Source organism: Lithobates pipiens, unplaced genomic scaffold (assembly GCF_037356315.1).
Source record: "Lithobates pipiens isolate NorthernLeopardFrog02 unplaced genomic scaffold, aLitPip1_a1.2 Scaffold_1, whole genome shotgun sequence".
Classification (NCBI taxonomy): domain Eukaryota; kingdom Metazoa; phylum Chordata; class Amphibia; order Anura; family Ranidae; genus Lithobates; species Lithobates pipiens.
Genome location: NW_027507685.1, coordinates 68,049,742 through 68,071,471, shown reverse-complemented (window position 1 = coordinate 68,071,471; position 21,730 = coordinate 68,049,742). Strand labels below are relative to the sequence as shown.

At 44.4% G+C, this 21,730-nt stretch overlaps 1 protein-coding gene across 1 annotated transcript in view; it reads right to left on the bottom strand.

Annotated features, from left to right (window-relative positions):
- LOC143928281 (uncharacterized) overlaps positions 1-7,054 on the bottom strand; it is a 31,906-nt gene extending 24,852 nt beyond the window's left edge. The window contains exon 1 of the mRNA XM_077453109.1: positions 6,996-7,054. Within this exon, the coding sequence (XP_077309235.1) occupies positions 6,996-7,040 (45 nt within the window). The 5' untranslated portion in view covers positions 7,041-7,054. The remainder of the gene's footprint in view (positions 1-6,995) is intronic.
- Between the last annotated feature and the right edge of the window lie 14,676 nt (positions 7,055-21,730).

Genomic DNA, 21,730 nt, shown 5'->3' with positions numbered 1-21,730 from the left:
GCTTAGTATCGTCCGCAAATACAGAGATTGAACTGTTTACCCCCATCCTCCAGGTCATTTATATAAAAATTAAATAGGATTGGTCCCAGCACAGAACCCTGAGGGACCCGACTACCCACCCCTGACCATTCAGAGTATTCCCCATTTATCACCACCCTCTGAACTTGCCCTTGTAGCCAGTTTTCAATTCATGTACTCACCTTATGGTCCATGCCAACGGACCTTATTTTGTACAGTAAACTTTTATGGGGAACTGTGTCAAATGCTTTTGCAAAATCCAGATACACCACATCTACGGGCCTTCCTTTATCTAGCTGGCAACTCACCTCCTCATAGAAGGTTAGTAGTATTTCCATAATTGATTAATTGGCCAGCCGATTAGTTGGCGTGCATACAGAATGCACTATTTATTTACATATCAGGAAATACAGTGCAGCACACATACAGCTCAGTACACCATCCAAACATGTCAGTAAGTGCCTGAGAACTTGTAAATGTGAATGTGTGAGGAGCAATGCCTCATGGGACATGTAGTCCTGGGCAGGAAGTGAGTGGGTCTAAAGTCAGAAGTTTTTTTTACTTTGCTATAGGGGCATGCTATACTATAATTTGCAGCTTGCTATTGGGGCACTTTAAAGGCAGAAGAAACCAGAAGCATCAGTGGGAGACCCTAGAAGAGGACCATCACAAAACCATCACACAGAATAGGGAAGTATAACATGTTTGTTGTTTAAAGAGGAAGTAAAGCCAAACAAAAACAAAAAATACACCCTGCAAGGCAAAGGCATAATGAGTGCATAATGAGTTAGTATGCATAGCATACTAGCTCATTATAACTTACCTGAGATGGAAGCCCCTGAAACGACCCTCGTTCTCCTCCTCCGACGCCGCCATCTATCCCGGAGTGACTTCCGGGTATCGCGGCTCCGGCACTATGACTGGCCGGAGCCGCAATGACGTCACTCCCATGCATGCGCGCGGGAGCCGGCGCTAACGGCATGATCAGTGCACCTGCTCGCCGCTGTCTAGGTGGCATGCGCCGTAGACAGTGGTGCCTGTCTTTTGCAAATATCTCCTAAAGCGTGTAGATTTAGGAGATATTTCTTGCACCTACAGGTAAGCCTTGATGTAGGCTTACCTGTAGGTAAAAGTGGTCTGTAAGGGTTTACAACCACTTTAACCACTTGCCCAAGCCAATTCTGACCTTTCTATCCTACATGTAAAAATCATCATTTTTTTATAGAAAATTATATAAAACCCCCAAACATTATATATGTTTTTTTAGCAGACACGCTAAAGAATAAGCTGCCAGTCATTGCAACTTTTTATCTCAAACAGTATTTGCGCAGAAATTTTTCAAACGCTTTTTTGGGGGAAAAAAAAACTTTCATGCTTTAAAAAAAAACAAAAAAATTTAAAGTTAGCCCAATTTTTTGCATAATGTGAAAGATGATGTTACCCCAAGTAAATAGATTCCTAACATGTCACGCTTCAAAATTGCAGACGCTCGTGGAATGGTGCCACACTTCGGTACTTAAAAATCCCCAGATGCAACGCTTTTACATTTTTTACTGGTTACATGTTTTAAATTACAGAGGAGGTCTTGGGCTAGAATTATTGCTCTTCGTGGGGATACCTCACATGTCTGATGTGAGCACCATTTACATACAGTGGTGTGAAAAAGTGTTTGCCCCCTTCCTCATTTCCTGTTCCTTTGCATGTTTGTCACACTTAAGTGTTTCGGAACATCAAACCAATTTAAACAATAGTCAAGGACAACACAAGTAAACACAAAATGCAATTTGTAAATGAAGGTGTTTATTATTAAAGGTGAAAAAAAATCCAAACCATCATGGCCCTGTGTGAAAAAGTGATTGCCCCCCATGTTAAAACATACTATAACTGTGGTTGTCCAAACCTGAGTTCAATTTCTCTAGCCACACCCAGGCCTGATTATTGCCACACCTGTTCACAATCAAGGCATCACTTAAATAGGAGCTGCTTGACACAGTAAGGTCCACCAGAAGATCCTTAAAAGCTACACATCATGCCGAGACCCAAAGAAATTCAGGAACAATTGAGAAAGAAAGTAATTGAGATCTATCAGTCTGGAAAGGGTTATAAAGCCATTTCCAAAGCTTTGGGAATCCAGCGAACCACAGTGAGAGCCATTATCCACAAATGGCGAAGACATGGAACAGTGGTGAACCTTCCCAGGAGTGGCCGGCCGCCCAAAATTACCCCAAGAGCGCAGCGACGACTCATCCAAGAGGTCACAAAAGACCCCACAACAACGTCCAAGGAACTGCAGGCCTCACTTGCCTCAGTTAAGGTCAGCGTTCATGCCTCCACCATCAGGAAAAGACTGGGCAAAAATGGCCTGCATGGCAGAGTTCCAAGGAGAAAACCACTGCTGAGCAAAAAGAACATCAAAGCTCGTCTCAATTTCTCCACAACACATCTTGATGATCCCCAAGACTTTTGGGACAACATTCTGTGGACCGATGAGACAAAAGTGGAACTCTTTGGAAGGTGTGTGTCCAAGTATATCTGGAGTAGAAGGAACACTGCATTTCAGAAAAAGAACATTATACCAACAGTAAAATATGGTGGTGGTAGTGTGATGGTCTGGGGCTGTTTTGCTGCTTCAGGACCTGGAAGACTTGCCGTGATAAAAGGAACTATGAATTCTGCTGTCTACCAAGAGATCCTGAAGGAGAATGTCCGACCATCTGTTCGTGTACTCAAGCTGAAACGAACTTGGGTTCTGCAGCAGGACAATGATCCTAAACACACCAGCAAGTCCACCACCGAATGGCTGAAGAAAAACAAAATGAAGACTTTGGAGTGGCCTAGCCAAAGTACTGACCTGAATCCTATTGAGATGTTGTGGTATGACCTTAAAAAGGCCGGTCATGCTCGAAAACCCTCTAATGTAACTGAATTAGGACAATTCTGCAAAGATGAGTGGGCCAAAATTCCTCCAGGACGCTGTAAAAGCCTCATTGCACGTTATTGCAAACGCTTGGTTGCAGTTGTTGCTGCTAAGGGTGGCCCAACCAGTTATTAGGTTTAGGGGGCAATCACTTTTTCACACAGGGCCATGATGGTTTGGATTTTTTTTTACCTTTAATAATAAACACCTTCATTTACAAATTGCATTTTGTGTTTACTTGTGTTGTCCTTGACTATTGTTTAAATTGGTTTGATGTTCCGAAACACTTAAGTGTGACAAACATGCAAAGGAACAGGAAATGAGGAAGGGGGCAAACACTTTTTCACACCACTGTATATGGGCTCGACTTACATATGCTTTCGCTTCTGCATGCGAGCAAACGGGGATTGCCACTTTAAAAAAAAAAAAAAAAATTATTGTTAATTTTACTTTTATTTTTCAAGTTTGACCCTTTTTTTCTAAATTTTTTATTTATTTTTTTTATCACTTTTATTCCTATTACAAGGAATGTAAACAATCCTTTTAATAGGAATAAGCATGACAGGTCCTCTTTACAGTAGGATATGGGATCAATAAGTCCCCACATCTCACCTCTAGGCTGAGCAGAACCGTTTTTTCGAATGCAGAGGCTGGGCGTGATGTCATAACATCGCGCCCAACCTCCAAATGATCATAAAGACCCTGGGGACCATCTGGTCCGCCGGAAATCTCTATTGTCAGCATCCGGAGCTGGCGGAAACCATGGCTGCGCAGCACCTCGTACAACAAACTGCAATACACTGTGTGTTGTAACACCTTTCTATCAGAATCACCATTGACTTGTAATGCGGGCTACTCTGCGGTAGATCTTATATTGGATTACACAGGCCAGCCTTCTCTACCCATGTGCATCAATGAACCTTTCCCACCCCCATGACCTTGTTGTGGGTTCACTGGGTTTCCTTCCTCTGACCATTTTTGGCTGGTCCTGACCATTGCAGATCAGGAACATCCCACAAGAGCTGCAGTTGATCTGACCCAATCATCTAGGCATTATAATTTGGCCATTGTCTAAGTAGCTACCCCACTTTACTTACTTACGCTTCCCCCATCTACGCGTGCCCACTTTTTTCTGCTTTCAACACATCAACTTTAGGGACAACATGTTCACTTGCTGCCTAATATATCCCACCCAATTTCAGGTGCCATTGTAACAAAATAATCAATGTTAGGCATCTTTCACATGGGCGTTCCATCTGTCCCTTTTTTTCCATCTATTGGCAGATGAAAAGCGGATAGCAATTAATTTCTATTGGCAAACATACACTATATTACTAAAAGTATTGGGACGCTTGCCTTCAGGATGTGTTCACACTTGAGAATGCAGCAGCCCACAATAGGAGTCCGGTGCGTCTCCATTCACCTCTTCGGGGCCAATTTCAGTCCGAATTTTGGGCTAAATTCAGAACTGAAACGGACCAAAAGACGCACAGGAATCCTGTGCAATTCACACTGGAGCCACTGCGGAAATGAGTAAACTGGCTCCATAGAAAGCTGGTCAAAATCTCCTGCTACATGAACTGGATGTGGGGAAACCCGAGTTCAATTCGCACTGGTGTAAGCCCAGCCTTACACGCACATGAACTTTATTGGCATCCCAGTCTTAGTCCGTAGGGTTCCATATTGCTTGTCTTGGCCCATCCATTGCAGCTCTGAGCCCTTGTACACACGGTCGGAGATTCCGACGGAATGTGTCCTATCGGACCGTTTTGTCAGATAATCCGACTGCGTGGTCCCCATTGGACTGTTACTCCGACGGACCAAGTTTTCCAACTTGTCCGTAAAATTTTCCGACAAAATGCTCCGATCGGACATACTCCGATCACGTGTAGCCTACTCCGACGGACAAAGTGCCACGCATGCTCAGATCAAATTCCTAGACCAAAGCTATTGGCTACTAGCCTGAACGTAGTCCCGTCGTAACGAAATAACGTCATCACGTTATGTACAATCGAATTTTCTGACAACTTTGTCCGACCGTGTGTATGCAACAGTTTCGGACAAAATCCAACGGATTTGGTTGTCAGAATGTCCGACCGTGTGTACAAGGGCTGACAATTTCAACTCTTGTGGGAAGGCTGTCCACAAGGTTTAGAAGTGTGTCTATGGGAATATTTGACTATCCTTCCAGAAGCGCATTTGTGTGGTCAGGCACTGATGTTAGATGAGAAGGCCTGGCTCACAGTCTCCACTCCAATTCATCCCAAAGGTGTTCTATCAGGTTGTGTGCAGGCCAGTCAAGTTCCTCCACCCCAAACTCGCTCATCCATGTCTTTAAGGACCTGCTTTGTGCACTGGTGCACACAGTCATGTTGGAACAGGAAGGGGTCATCCCCAAACTGTTCCCACAAAGTAGGGAGCATGAAAATCTCGAAAAAAATGTCTTGGTAAGCTGACGCTTAAGAGTTCCCTTCACTGGAACCAAGGGGCCAACCCCACCTCCACCAAATGATTTGGACCAGTGTACAAAGTAAGGTCCATAAAGACATGGATGAGCGAGTTTGGGGTGGAGGAATTTGACTGACCTACACACAACCTGATAGAACACCTTTGGGATGAATTAGAGTGGAGACTGTGAGCCAGGCCTTCTCATCCAGTGAAGGGAACTCTTATGGTGTCAGCGTACCAATACATTTTGGACAATTTTATGCTCCCAACTTTGTGGGAACAGTTTGGGGATGGCCCCTTCCTATTCCAACATGAATGTGCACCAGTGAACAAAGCATAAAGTCCATAAAGACATCGATGAGTGAGTTGGGGGTGGAGGAATTTGACTGGCCTGCATAGAGTCCTGACCTCAACCCGATAAAACACCTTTGGGGATGAATTAAAGCAGAGACTGCAAGCCAGGCCTTCTCGTCCAACTTTTAGTGCCTGACCTCACAAAAGCACTTCTGGAAGAATGGTCAAACATTCCCATAGATGACACACTCCTAAACATTGTGGACAGCCTTCCCAGTAAGGGTGAGCTCAGGCGTGTTTGCATACACCATGTGCAGAGCCCGCCAGGAAGTCGGCACAGCGCTGCGCTAATCACAGTCAGTGAGACATTGTCCCTATGCGCGGCTGCTTAGATCGGGCAATGTCTCACTGCCTGTGATGAGCGCTGCGCCAACTTCCTAGCAGGCTCTGCACGTGGTGTATGCGAACACACCTGAGCTCATCCTTACTTCCCAGAAGAGCTGAAGCTGTTATAGCTGCAAAGGGTGGGCACACTCAGTATTGAACCCTAAGGACTAAGGCTGGGATGCCATTAAAGTTTACGTGCATGTAAAGGCAGGCATCCCAGTACTTTCAGTAATATAGTGGTAATCCGTTTACATCCATGTCCGTTCAGATCCGTCTTTTTAATCCATTGAAATGGAATGCAGATGAATAGATGAAATGTATGTAGATGGATGCCAAATGTTTACATCCGATTTTAGGCAAGAAATTTTTTTTTCTATTTATACAATTGTCACCTCTGGTTGGTTTTTGCAATAACTTAAAAGATGGATGTGCAAACCGATGTTAACGGATGTGATCTGAATGCGTTTTCATCAGTTTTTACTTAGCAATAATTGTAAATGAACGGATGGCGCCCATGTGCACCATTGTGAAGGGCCTCATTCACTTTACCTAGCAGTCATCTGAATGTTATGGTCGGTGTGTGGTCATCACACAATTCTATAGCATCTGAAAACCCAGAAATAAAATACATGATCATGACAAAGTAGTCTTATTCCATACTCTCCTGGAAAGCAGAGACACATTCCCAGATACTACAACATCTAAAAGCCACATAAGTAAAGTGTATTGTGATCTACTGGAGGTAATCATCTATCAGCATTCCATTGTACTTTGCCTGGAAGGTCTGTAACTTCTGCTCAGCAGCTGTAGCGAGCAGTTGTGTGCAATGCATTGTCTATGGGGCCCTGTGCATGCACCACACAGCCTTCTTCCTCCATATCAGCCCGCTCCTCTCTCCCCATAAATAAAATACACCGTCTATATACTGTACCTTATTGTAATCAAGGACTCGTCTGCTCTCAGTGGGCGTTGTCATATGAAAATCCGTCCGCGCTCATTGGCTGACCTTCTGTCCCTTACGCTGGCCACGAGCACAGACTTCTGGGAAATATAGTTTTCTCTGGCGGGCTGGCCGTACACGTGAAAGGGGCGTGGACTACAACTCCCAGAAGCCTCTGGCAGCAGCCGTCCCCCGGACAATCAGTACGGGTCTGCCAATCAGCGCACAGCGGAGATATTATCTCATACTTCCTGCAGTGTTGATAGTGATGGGTTTTATTCTTTTACAGTGTGCAGAGGCCTGTGTGGGAAATTACAGAGGAACTGGGCCCGGTGTATGAAATGAGATTGCTTAATGCTAATAATCTTGCAGGCATGTTGTTTGCCTGAGATAGGAGGGTTTACTGGGACTTGTAGTTCCAAAGAAGTTGGAAAATAATAGCTTTTTGAGGTAAACGTGTCCCCCACTTGTGGGAGGAGCTGTGTGTGCTCTGTATCAGAAAGAGAGCGCCTTTTATTATAAAGAAACATGGAAAGTATCGCTGAGTGGTCATAGTGGTTTAAAGCGGTACTAAACTGCCGCCAACAAAAAAAATTGGCCCCCTGCAGTGTTATGTGATAATGTGCCAGTATGCACCCCATACTAGCACATTACGACAGACTCCTTGGAGCTTGACAGGCCCTTTGTCATGCCCGAGTTTGTGGGCACCATCGGGGACCTGAAGGCGGGCAAATGTCCTGGACCAGATGGGTACACCCCTTGTTTCTATAACATTTTTGCCCCTGTTAGCACCACACTTGACTAAAGCTTTCAATGCCATAAACGACTCCCATCTGCCTTCTAAGGGGCTATTATCTGTGAATGTCTCTATTATACTGAAGCTAGGCAAAGATCCATCCCAATATAGCAGCTATCAGCCAATAGATATCTTTGCTCAACATAGATCTTAAACGGTTTGCAAAGGTATTAGCTAATCGCTTATCTCCTCTTCTTCCTGGGGTGATTCATAAAGATCAGGTGGGATTTGTTCCCCGCTGTGAGGCAAGGGACAATACCACCAAAACAATCCACCTTATCTCATTTATCCAGCGCCAAAATCTGAAAGCCCGCCTCCTGTCTTTTGACACCGAATAGGTGTTCGATAGGGTCAATTGGAGATTTCTACGACTCTCACTAGAGCAACTAGGCTTGGGAACATCTTTTATCTCCAAGGTGATGTCCCTGTACTCCCAACCTTCCACCTCTGTACTAGTGAATTGTCACACGGCAGGGCTGCCCCCTCTCCCCCCTCTTGTTTGTCATTGTCATTGAACAACTGGCTTGTGCTATTCATCAGAATGCCTCTATCCAGGGTATCCAAACACCCTCCACCCATCACAAGCTGTCTCTATACGCTGATGATATCCTGGTCTACCTCCAACACCCCCATACCTCCCTACCATCTCTTTTCTTGGAATTCTGTTTCAGCTTCTTTAGTAATTTAAAACTCAATCCAAAACCGAGGCTCTCAGTATCTCCCTCTCTACCTCTATGATGTCCTCACTATGAACAAACTTCTCTTTCTAATGGCAAATAAAAGGCATATCCTACCTAGGGGTCACTATCCCCTCCAATCTCTCCAATTTAGTTTCACTGAATTATATGCCCCTACTTTCCCGTATGGAAAGGCTTAGAAGAGTGGGGAGGTTTCCCTCTGCCATGGTTTGGGTGAATTAATACTCTTAAGATGGACACCCTGCCCAAACTACTGTATCTTTTTCAAACAATCCCCATCATGGTACCCAAGTCTGTCTTGGTCTCCCTATCCGATTCATGTGGAAACATGGGTTAACTAGGATGAAGTACAAGCTACTCACTCTTCCAAAGCTACAGGGTGGGGCGGGTCTACCTGAATGTAAGATTTACTATACAGCTTACCACATGGTGTGCATTTTAGAGTGGTTTCTCTGTCCTTTCCTGAAAGCTTCTGTCATGGTAGAGCAGTATTTAGCCCCCATAGACCTCCGGGCTCTTCTATGGGGATACAGAAACAACCCTGCCCACCTGTCCACCTCCTCACCACTGATACATGCCGCACTTAGACTCTAGTATACCAGGGGCATGTGCTCCATTCTGTCCTCTGAACCCTCCCCATTGACCTCTCTGTTTGACAACCCCACTTTGCCTCAGGGTACGGGAGCAACAACATTGGGGTCATTCAGGTTCTCTGAACAAGCACACTCTTTGCACACCCACTACATAGGACGCCAGCTACTCCAGCGGGTTCCCACGATTGGCTTACCACTCTTCACTTATCCATGTTAAAAAAAAAGGTTATATTCTTCCTCCCAAATACACCGTTCCTATACTGAATATAAAAGCTGTGCCCCCCCTCTGAAACGCCCAAACATCTTCTCTCATCTCTATACGGTCTCCTACTAGCTCTTACACATGATGAGTTACCACCTTACACCAGGATGTGGTCTGCAGATTTGGCAAAGGACATCTCCAGAGTGTATTGGCAAACCTCATTTCATTTTACCCACAAGTCAACAATATCTTGCTATTCCCAAGATTCTGTCTCGATGGTGCAGGGACCCACGCACATTACACAAAATTTTCTGTCAACTCCAGCCTCCTGTTGGCACTGTAACTCCACTACAGGGACCTATCTACATGTCTGGTGGGAATGTGAGAGGATCCGCTCCTTCTTGACCTCGGTATTTGAATGTTACAATAAAATTTATGAGGAAACATTATCACCTAACCCAATAATCGCCCTCCTCTTGATACTCCCTGGGTCTATAACATTTCAGAAATGGAATCTCCTTTGTTTTTTTATGTCTTCAGAAAGACAGCTCATTCCATCATTTTGGAAGACAGCCACCACTCCTCCTCTGTCGCGATGGGTCTCGATCATGCACGATACTATGAGAATGGAGGACGTGTTGGCCTTGGACAACAACACCTTTGATAAGTACAAGGTGTGGTCCATTTGACTCCGCTTCATATACCCTCACGGCTATGCTCTCAACCCCAACAGGGTCACCCTAATACACAGCCTAACTATAGGGAGGGTTGAGGTGTCTACCCATTGGGTTCCCACCCTCTGACCATTATTTACCTCTATCTACGAGTGTCTCCCCAGCAGCTTTCTCTCCCCTCTTTACCTCCTTCTCTCACTTTACCTACGCTCTTACTTGGGTCACTTCCCCTCTTTATATGATTTTGTCTCCCCTTTTATTTTCTAATTATTTCTCCATATAGTTTTATTATGACAAACAACAAAGCTCTCCAGCCAGAACTACTCCTCGCAACAGACGACAGTTGTCAACCCTTACAATACATTGTTTGTTAGTAGGAGTCAAGCTATGGGCGATAGCCATCAGGCTGACTCATTGCCTATGTTTACTAGCGGTTGTCACTAAGTTGTAACTTTTATGTTGTTCCTTGTGATGAAGTGAAATTGTCAATAAACATATTTTCAACCCTAGATTTTTTTTTTAAATGATAGAAAAATAAAAATATTTAGGAATTATTATAATCTTGTGCATTTTTTTGGCATTTAATAAAAAACATTTTTTTCTATTAAAACAGTGTGAAAACTGAAAGCGTGAAAACATTTGTTCTATTAAAACAGTGTGAAAACTGAAAGTCCTATATTCCCTACAAAAACTGAGGGTACACTAATTTATTACTTTTCTTTCACATGTAGCCGCCAACACAGTGCAAAGTGGATACCTGGTATACCGGGCTATGGCTTACAGCTTTAAGCCCAATTTACACATGGGACAGGTTCTGTTGAAATCCACCTGCTCAGCAGAGAATTTGTCAGTTGATCCCCGCTAAGCAGGGAGATGGCTGGTCCATGTCCGCTCTGCTTATGCAGAGCGAACACAGACACAGCCTGCTCCCATCTATGGGCAGTCAGATGTAAACGGACCGCCTGTCCATATACACCCGACTGTCAACAGAACCGATCCTTTAGACGAATGGGAAACAGACCTGGACCCGGATTGGTTTTAGCAGATAGGATTGGATCGGATGTCGATGGGTGTCAACAGACACATGTCCATTGAAATTTGGCACTCCATAGAGGAGACTGGAGGGTCCAATCAGGTCCACCTGTAAAATTGACAGATGGATCCGATCAGTCCGCTAGTGTGAAAGGGGCCTTAGCTTGCTTTCCACTAATGATTAAAAAACAATCGGAGCGATTCACTAAATAGTTCTTCATAGTGCAGAAGACACTGTATCCTTAAGAGGGCAGTGTGTCTTGGATTTAATTGTGTATTTGGCAGATACAATTGCAGTATTATAAAACAATTTTCTTGTACATTAAACAATGTGTGCAGACTAGGGATGGATCGAACGACCCCCTGTTCGGTTTGCACCAGAACTTTCGAACACCGGAAAAGTTCGGAACCGAATAACGAAGCCCATTAAAGTCTATGGGCCCTGAATGTAAAAAATCAAACGTGCCCATTTTGAAGGCTTATATGCAAGTAATTGTTCATACAATGGTTATGGGGGGTCTGGGTACTGTCCTGGGGAACATGTATCAATGAAAAAAAGTTTGTAAAAAACGTCATTTTTAAATGAGCAGAGATTTATTGATGTGTAAAGTGAAAGTATAAAAATGAAAAATTCCTTTCAATATAGTGCCTGTAAAGTAGCACATCTGTACTGTGTATAGAAACTGCTGCAGCCATAATTGTATTTATAAAGCCCAAAAAATGAAATTTTCCCTGCAAGCTTTCTTTATTTTGTAAGCAACAGCTTGGGGAGCCAATCTGTATGATGAGGCCACAATGAAGTGCACGGAGAACAAGATTAGAGATTTTTTGGATAAATTCTGGTGTCTCTACCACAGACTTTGGATTTTTACTACTGAAATGGGTGTGGAAAAATTGTTCTTTGGGTGTCGGTCGCGCCTTCACACCGTAACTCTATAGAGGTACTCTTGATGAAAGCAAGAATTGGCCTTGCTGTCAAAAATTGTAATGATATGCACCTGTCAAACATGTGCAGAAAAATTGTTCTTTGGGTGTTAGTGGCGCCTTCGCACCATAACCCTATAGAGGTACTCTTGATGAAAGCAAGAATTGGCCTTGCTATCAAAAATTGCAATGATGTGCACCTGTCAAACAGGTGTGGACATTTTTTTGACAGTACATGCCCAGCGTCTAAATGCAAGCTTGTCAAAGCTGCTGGCTCTACAACTTCTGCCTTTTCACATGGTGTATTCTGCCCCCTTCCGTGAATTTGCAGAATGTGCTGTACCACAATGGTAGGTTCCCAGTCGCTATTCCTTTTCACGTAAGGCCATTCCAGCTCTCTACCATCATGTGAATGTCATGTTGTGGCAGCGTTGGGCAAGGCAGTCAGCCACAAAGTCCATGTTACTACTGACACGTGGTCCAGCAAGCATGGGCAGGGAAGATATATTTTGTTCACAGCACACTGGGTAACTCTGCTTGCAACTCGGAAGGATGCAGGACAAGGCTCACTGCTGCAGCTTGTTGTACCCCCAAGTCTCCATTCAGCTGGTGATGATGCAAGATTTGTCAGCTCTACCCCCTCCTCCTCCTCCTCCATGCCCTCCTCTGCTGAATTGTCCTATGAACCTTAAGTACCCCCTAAGCGTGCAAAGGGCTATTCAATGAGTCAGGCTAAAAGGTGCCATACAGTGCTTCAGTTGGTGTGTCTAGGGGGCAGGAACCACACTGGAGTGGAGATTCTTGCAGCCAGGCCCGGACTGGCCATAGGGCAGACCGGGGATTTGCCCTGTGGGCCGGGCCGTCCACTCTGGAGCATGTTGCTGTTCAGGGCGCACATCGGGAGGTAAGCGGCGACCGCGGCCTGAACATGGTTAACACAGGCCGTGGCCGCCAACCTCCGCTACCGCTATGCGGCCGGCTGTACCCGGACCACCAGAGAGAGAACCACGCTGTACCACACCACCAGCGAGAGAGCCACGTGTACCTGGACCACCAGAGATAGAGCCACGCTGTACCCAGACCACCAGAGAGAGAACCACGCTGTACAGCACCACCAGCAAGAGAGCCACACTGTACCTGGACCACCAGAGAAGAGAGAGCCACGCTGTACCCGGACCACCAGAGAGCCACGCTGTACCACACCACCAGAGAGAGAGCCACGCTGTAACACACCACCAGAGAGAGAGCCACGCTGTACCGCACCACCAATGAGAGAGCCACGCTGTACCGCACCACCAGAGAGAGAAAGCCACGCTGTACTGCACCACCAGAGAGAGCCACACTGTACCCACAACACCAGAGAAAGAGAGCCACACTGTACTGAACCACCAAAAAGAGAGCAGGTCAGTGTCAGTGGGCAGTGTGGGCACAATAGGAGATAGACAGTAATAGCATTGTATGGCCACAATAGGACTGGGACACTGTAATATAAAGGGGGCTGCACTGTAATCATTGCAGTGTCCCTTTACAGTGCAGTTCCCTTTATATCACCGTGTCCCTGCACATTACAGTGTGAAGGACCGACACCAGCCACCCCCGGGAATGTCTTTCTTTCCTCTCAAGGCCCACTTTATGCAGACAACATTGTACCTATGCCACAGAACACACAAGAGGAGAGAGAGGAGGAGAAGCAGTGGTGTTGCTATGGAGGTGCAAGGGGGCGGCCTGCACCCGGTGACACCTGCCAGAGGGATTACACTTGGGCCGCTGCTAAACACTGTACTTTGTTGCTTGTAGTGGAGCAGTGCTCTCAACGGTTCGGGGGGGAGGCTGCCTGTAACACTCCTCAGTCAGGTTATTATCCCAGAGTGAGCCGGAGTTGGTGGGCGGAGCTGGGGGCATGGCTGCCCCTCCACACCTCCCACAGTCTCCTTCACTATTGCTGATCCCTCAGCTGAAAGAGACAAGAGGCGAGGACACAGCAGCCCATCTGCAGGTATGAAGCATGCTGTAAGTAAATGCAGTACAGTGTCACTACATAGAGTCTTAACTTGCCCTATACCACCCCAACCTGCCCTGTGACAGCCTAACTTGCTCTATACCACCCCAACCTGCCCTGTGCAACCTTAACTTGTCCTATATAACCCCAACCCTATCCGGGCAGGATAGTTTCTGGAACAGACAGATCCTTGGGATTATCATGCATTGGGGATAAATGCATTAAATCTTTGATGTCTTGCTGTTGGAAAATAACTGCCACTACTGCTATTTCAGATGCATCCACTTCGAGGATGTAGGCCAGTGATGGGTCCGGATGACTGAGAATCGGTGCTGAGGTAAAAAGTCTTAAGTGACTCGAAGGCCTCTTGGGCTTCTGCATTCTAGTGGGATCACAAGTTCTGCTTGGTCAACTAAGTAATGGGAGCGTTTATAGTAGAGAACCTTTTAATGAATTTCCTGTTGAAATTTGCAAAGCCTACAAAATGTTGCACTCCCTTTTTGTCCATAGGTACAAGCCAGTCTAATATGGCAGACACCTTTTGGGGGTCCATCTTGATTCCTGTTGTGGCAATAACAAGTCCTAGCAACTAGATGCTCTGCTGCTCAAACTCGCACTTTTCTGCCTTTGCATATAGTCCATGTTGACGGAGACATCTTCTAAGTAGATGATTACAAAAACATCCAGGAAGTCCATGAATGCATCATTAATAAAATGCTGGAAGATGGCAGGGGCATTGCAGAGCCCAAATGGCATGACCAAGTATTCATAGTGGCCGAACCGAGTACGTAACGCTGTCTTTCACTCATCCCCAGCTCGGATGCGAACCAAATTGTAAGCTCCCCTCAGATCTAATTTAGTGAAGATGGTGGCAGATTGTAATTTCTGAGACAGTGGCAAAGGGTAACAGTTTTTGACCGTAATTTTATTGAACTAGAATGGCGAGAGAAGCCTTTTTTTTTCAGATTTTCATCAATGTACTCCTTAAGTGCCTCCTGTTCCCGTTGGGCCCGAAGGAAATCTCAGCTCTAAGGAGGAGCTTGATTGGAATCGTAATCATAAGGGAGATGAACTGGAAGGGTGTCTGCTCCATGTTTACTGAAAACGTCAGAAAATTTATGATAGGTACGGGTACTGCCTGGAGAATGTCCTGATCAGAGTCCATACATAGCAGTGTGGTTGGTGGCTCGGATGACCTGGGAGGTCTTGGTATACAGTATTTCTGACAGTAGGCAGATAAGAACTTGATCTCTCCTGATATCCAATGTCATGGTCTAGAGCCAGGTTCAGAGGCCAGTAGCTATAGCAGCAGAGCAGGTATTTTTTTAATTCACAATGCTTTTTGGGGGGAGGGGGTTGGGACAGTGGACAGTGTTGGTAGGGCAGGGTTTTTTAGTTTATAATTACATTTTTTTATCATTTATGTTTACAATTATTTATTTTTTTATATTTTTTTAACTTTTTGTATCTCGCTCACTGTGTCCAATTCAGAAAAGAAAGAGGCCGGTAAATGACTGGTCCTGTCCTCCGCTCTCCATCCTGACAGATCCCCACATCTGGCGGGAAAAGAGAAGAGGGAAGCCGGCTGTGGGGGACGGGGGGGAGCAGGAGGACAGGGAGCCGGAAAAGAATGGGGGGGTGAAGGACATGGAGGGGAGCCGTAAAAGAACGGGGGAGTAGAATACGGAGGGGGCTGGAGGAGGAGGATACAGGGAATGGGGGGGAAGATCGGTGCAGCACAAGGCACAGTTGTGATCACGATCTCCCTGTATAGCTTTTTAGCCAACAGCTGTCGAAGGGAGAGAAGGAGAAGCGACTGTCAGTTATACAGGGAGATCGTTGTTCACAGCTTTCCCTCCTGCTGCACCGATCATCCCTGACTGTGAACCAGGGGACCACCCAGGATCAGCCCTGCAGCCGGGATATCGGGCAGCACTTGTGGGTGTCTGGGAGCCTCCCCCGAAATGCAGAAGGCTCCCGCACCTTGTGGGAGACTTGGGCTGCCTGCCACCCTATGCTATCATTTACAGGGGCCGGTTTGGGGTGCGCCACGTGACCGTGTGCTGCCTGCAGGGTGCTGGGCAGCCTAGACAGGAATGGGGGATGACACCATGTTTTACCGCACCAGGTCACACCAACCCTAGTGATGCCACTGAGTATAAGGAGGAGGATCCTGGAAGTTTGAGGATCACTATTGGTTGGCAACCCTCCTTGACCACCGTTATAAAGGGAACGTTTCAGAACTCATCCCGTCCCCACAAAGAGTGCAGAAGATGAAATCTCTTGAGGACACCTTAAAAAGGAGTTTATTGTACGCTTTTCTCCGCCTGTGACAGCGCACGATAGTAGCTGGCAGTTTTCATGCTGCACAAACAAGCAGTGGTATCTGACCATTCTTTTTCTGAAAGCGCTACTTCCTTATACTTTATGTGAGTGGATATAATACTGAATCCTAGTGATATAGCATTGGAACATTGCGCAATGATACATTTCTTCTTGTTTTCCCACAAGCAAATATCCATCCATGAGCGGAGAAGCAGGATAACCCCTCATAAGCATTACACCTGGATTATCTGATAGAGCAAATATCCATCCATGAGCAGGGTAACCCCTTTTAAGAATTACACCTGGATTATCTGATAGAGGTGAAGCTTGTTTAATTGGGATAACTCCCAAATCATGCTAAATACCTAAACATTCTCATTTACCCTATCTGCTGACTATACTGAAACAAGAGCTTTCACTCCCTATGCCTTGTTTATTCAAGATGATATATTGAGACCACATTACTAAGGGCTCTATGGTGTCTTAGTTCTATTGTATATCGCTATATACAGCCTATTACATATTTTGCACATTTTCTATCTATATATCTATTTATTTATTTCCTTTATCAGTTACCTTGTATATCTCTATATCTGATTGATACATTATCTTTGGCATTTTTATTGTATATATATTTTTCATTGATTGTAGCACTACATTGTAACTCTAGATACTTAGGGCTATGTGATATTGTTTTCGCCCACGGTGATTATAAATTTTTTTACGCAGTGATTTTTTACTTTTTTTTTATATTTAATTTAATTTTATATTTTGTTTTTCAATTTTTATGGATTGCACCTGGGACATTTAGTACCACTTATTTCTCTCCCGAGACAAAATGATATTGATTTTCGTTTATATTTAGACATTTATTCACCACATTTGTTGGAATCACGAACATTTGAGGTGGTAGGGAATTTTTTATTATTTTTATTTTTCTCTCCCCAAGTCCCTTGCTGGATTTAGTTTGTTTGTACAACTCACACTTAGCACTTTAGTCCTTTTAGGTGGAATATTGATTTCAGAGGAAATTATGCCCTGCCTAAGGATTGACCACTTCCACCTTTTCTGCTGGCCTCCTTAAAATGCCATGGGAACATCTGCTTCTCCTTTCTGTCCTTCCAGACACGATGGAGGAGTGAGGGGTGCTTATCAACAAAATGCAATAAAGATGTGTAAATGTGTACGGGGATGCACTTTAATCAATGGAAAGTGGTGTTGAGTATTCATGACACAGACACACTCAACGGATACGCTATAATATACTGCGTCAGAGGTGCAGTAACGTACAGAACTATATGGCGTTAAACTTGCACTAATGCAATGAAATATATGGCATTAAACTTGCAGTAACACACAGAACAATATTCCATTAAACTTGCTGCAATGCAATGAAATACACAGCGTTAAACTTGCAGTAACGCACAGAACTATATGGCATTAAACTTGCAGTATCACACAGAACTATATGACGTTAAACTTGCAGTAACACAATGAAATATATGGCATTAAATTTGCAGTAACGCACAGAACTATATGGCGTTAAACTTGCAGTATCACACAGAACTATATGGCGTTAAACTTGCAGTAACACAATGAAATCTATGGCATTAAATTTGCAGCAATGCACAGAACTACGGCGTTCAACTTGCTGTAACACACAGAATTATATGGCGTTAAACTTGCAGTAACGCAATGAAATATAAAGTGTTAAACTTGCAGTAATGGACAGAACTATACAGCGTTAAACTTGCAGTAATGCACAGAACTATACAGCTTTAAACTTGCAGTAATGCACAGAACTATACAGCGTTAAACATGCAGTATTACACAGAACTATATGGCGTTAAACTTGCAGTAATGTACAGAACTATATGGCATTAAACTTGCAGTAATGCAATGAAATATATGGCGTTAAACTTGCAGGAATGCAATGAAATATACAGCGTTAAACTTGCAGTAAAGCACAGAACTATATGGCGTTAAGCAGTAACGCAATGAAATATATGGCGTTAAACTTGCAGTAATGCAATAAAACATACAGCGTAAAACTTGCAGTAATGCAATAAAATATACAGCACTAAACATGCAATAACACACAGAACTATATGGCATTTAATTATGCTTAAAGTGTAACAATAAAAAAATTAAAATTCCTTTAAATATAGTGCTTGGGGGATCCCCTTAGTATTCCTGTAAAGTGGTGCATCTGTAGCATGTATAGAACATGATGCAGCAAAAATTAAATTTCTAAAGAAAAAAAAAAAGAATGAAATGCCAGGAATACAATACCATTGCCGGCAATAGAAAAATGTTTAAAAAAATGGTGTAGGGTCCCGCAAATTACCAAACCCTTGTCCGAGCATGCAGCCTGGCATTCCCTCCTGAACCATACCAGGCCACATGCCCTCAAAATGGGGCTGTGGGTACTTTTGGGCTCAGACATACGTCAAACAGTAAGAGATGGTTTTCCATCCCCAGGACCTTGGGAGTAGTACGTGGCTGGGAGGAGAGGGTTCCAGATACTGTAATCCTCAGTCACCCGAGGAGTCTGCTTGTCATGCCTCCACAAATTTGCGTTGCATGGGCTCCCTCATGTTTCAAAGTCTGCGAAAGGACCCAAGAATACGTGGCATAAAGGGAAAGGATCACTATTGGTTGGCAACCCTCCTTGACCACCGTTATTAAGGGAAAGTTTCAGAACTCATCCCGTCCCCACAAAGAGTGCAGAAAATAAAATCTCTTGAGGACACCTTAAAAAGGAGTTTATTGCACGCTTTTCTCCGCCTGTGACAGCGCACGATAGTCACAGGCGTTCAATTTGCAGTATCACACAGAACTATATGGAGTTAAACTTGCAGTAACACAATGAAATATAAAGTGTTACACTTGCAGTAATGCACAGAACTTTACAGCGTTAAACTTGCAGTATTACACATAACTATACGGTGTTAAACTTTCAGTAATGCACAGAACTATATGGCGATAAACTTACAGCAACGCAATGAAATATATGGCATTAAACTTGCCGTAACGCACAGAACTATATGGCCTTAAACTTGCAGTAATGCACAGAACTTTATGGTGTTAAACTTGCAGTAACACGATAAAATTTACTGTGTTAAATGGTCACTACCCTCACACTGACTGAACTATCCCTACATTCACACTAATGTAAGATGAATGGTGGTCACTACAATCACAATGACTGAGCTATTCCTACATTGACACCAATGTGAAGATGAATGGTCACACTTCACTCACAGTGACTGAACTATTCATACTAATGTAAAGATGAATGGTTGCACTACACTCACACTGCACTATCCCTAGATGCACACTAAACTGATATTCTACACTGACAATAGAATCAGAATAGAACACTATAGCACACTAACTGTCTAGTAGCGTTGAACAGAGCCCTGTTCTATCTATCTGCACGCCGCTATGGAAAGAATACTTTTTTAAGAGCATTGAGCCATTATTAAATACAGTTATGATGACAGCATCCAGTCATGGTTCTGACAGTGCTCTGTGCCCTGATCAGGGCTTTCAATGCACTGTGCAGCGGCGCAGTGTATTGTGGTCATTCAGCGGGATAAACAAATGGTCAAACGACCCTATAATTAAGTTGTACGGAGAACTTCCGAACAGCCAATGTTCGGCCCAAACTCATGCTCGGGCCGAACTGTTCACTAACAATGAGAGAGCTTCGGAGAGACACTATTTTCCCCATATATTCATTAGTTATTATTTCAAGGCTTTTGCACTTTACCTTTGCTTCAGCCTTCAGAGCTAGCCTTGCTACTACTAATTTCCTTTCCACAGCTAGCTTGGTATATGATAACAGATTTTCCATACAATGGACAAGGAAGTCAGGTAACTTTATCATTCAGTCCAGTTTAGCTGATTTGCCTAAATGTAGCGATCCCTGAATCTGATCAATCTTGACAAGTGAAAAGCTCTGACAATCCCAGCTATTCAGCATTAGATGGTATCCGTTAGCCTTGAAAATTGTTAGCACACCATACACAGCCTGATTGTTGGAAGATTAGGTCTAAACTATATCCGATAATCATACTGAACATTGGCGTGACATGCTTGTGCACTGAGCATCAGCAGATCCTTCTACAGTCTCCATTGGCAATGTATGTGTCTGAGTGACATCACTGGACAATAACCAAATGACAGGAACACAGTACTGTCACCCTTTAACACAGGGATACTCAACCAATGGCCTGCAGACCAATCCTCTGATGCGGCCTCCTACTCTGGGTTAGCAGGTCGGCAAGCCCAGATTGTGGGTTGCTGTCTCGCCGGTTCAGAGCATCAGAGTGAATGGAGCCAATGCCAGAGAAAACAAGCTGCTGCAGAAGGCGCAGGAGCTGCTCCTGTCCCAGGCAAAGTGCATTTGGTATCACTCCACCTGGGGCTGGAATCTTTCTAACAGCCCAGCAATGCCAGCAGGAGCTGAAAAATAAATCAGTTTATTAAACATCACAAAAAAGTCAGTTTATTAAACATCACAGTTTAGCAATGAGCATATTATGTATTAAATATCATAGTTTTCCAAGGGGCATATAAGAAAAATAAAAAAATAAAAAAATGTATTAGGCTGCTTTCATACTGATGTGACAGGGAGGCTGCACAGGTCCCCTGGAGCATGGGGTGGGGTTGTCATTGCAACCTCTGACGCTACACCAGTGGTTGGAGGTGTGTGGTAAAAACACATCTCAAGTATGGGGTTCTACTGCCCCCTCCAAAACCACAAATCTAAGTAAGCCCTTACTGTCCTGAGACCCTATATGGCTGCTTTCACACTGATGTGCTGCAGTTTACACTCACCGCAGACACAACACAGTGCCCTGCAGTTTTCCTGCAGGTTAGCTGCACTGAGCCATAGACTTCTATTATATCCTGCTGGTTGCCCTGAATGCAGGAGTTTTTGTGCGCTTTAAGAAAGTGCACCACACCTGCAAGATATAATAGACGTCTATGACTAGAGATGGGCCGAAACACCCCCCTATTAAAGTCTATGCGACCCAAACTTGAAAAATCTAAATTACCCATTTTTAAGGCTTATATGCAAATAATTGGCCATAAAAAGGATATGCTGGCCTGGGTACTGCCCTCAGGGGACATGTATCAATGCAAAAATTTGTTTGTAAGTAGTGATTTTAATTATGCTTAAAGTGCAACAAAAAAAAATAAAAAATCCTTTAAATATATTGCCTGGGGGATCCCCTTAGTATGCCTGTAAAGTGGTGCATCTGTCGGCAATAAAAAAATGGTGTAAGGACCCGCCAATTAGCAGACCCTTGTCCGAGCACGCAGCCTGGCAGTCCCTCCTGAATAATACCAGGCCACATGCCCTCAACATGGGGCTGTGGGTACTTTTGGGCTCTGCCCCCCCCCCCCCCACACCCCAAAGCACCTTGTCTGCTGTTGATGGGAACAAGGGCCTCATCACCACAACCCAGGGC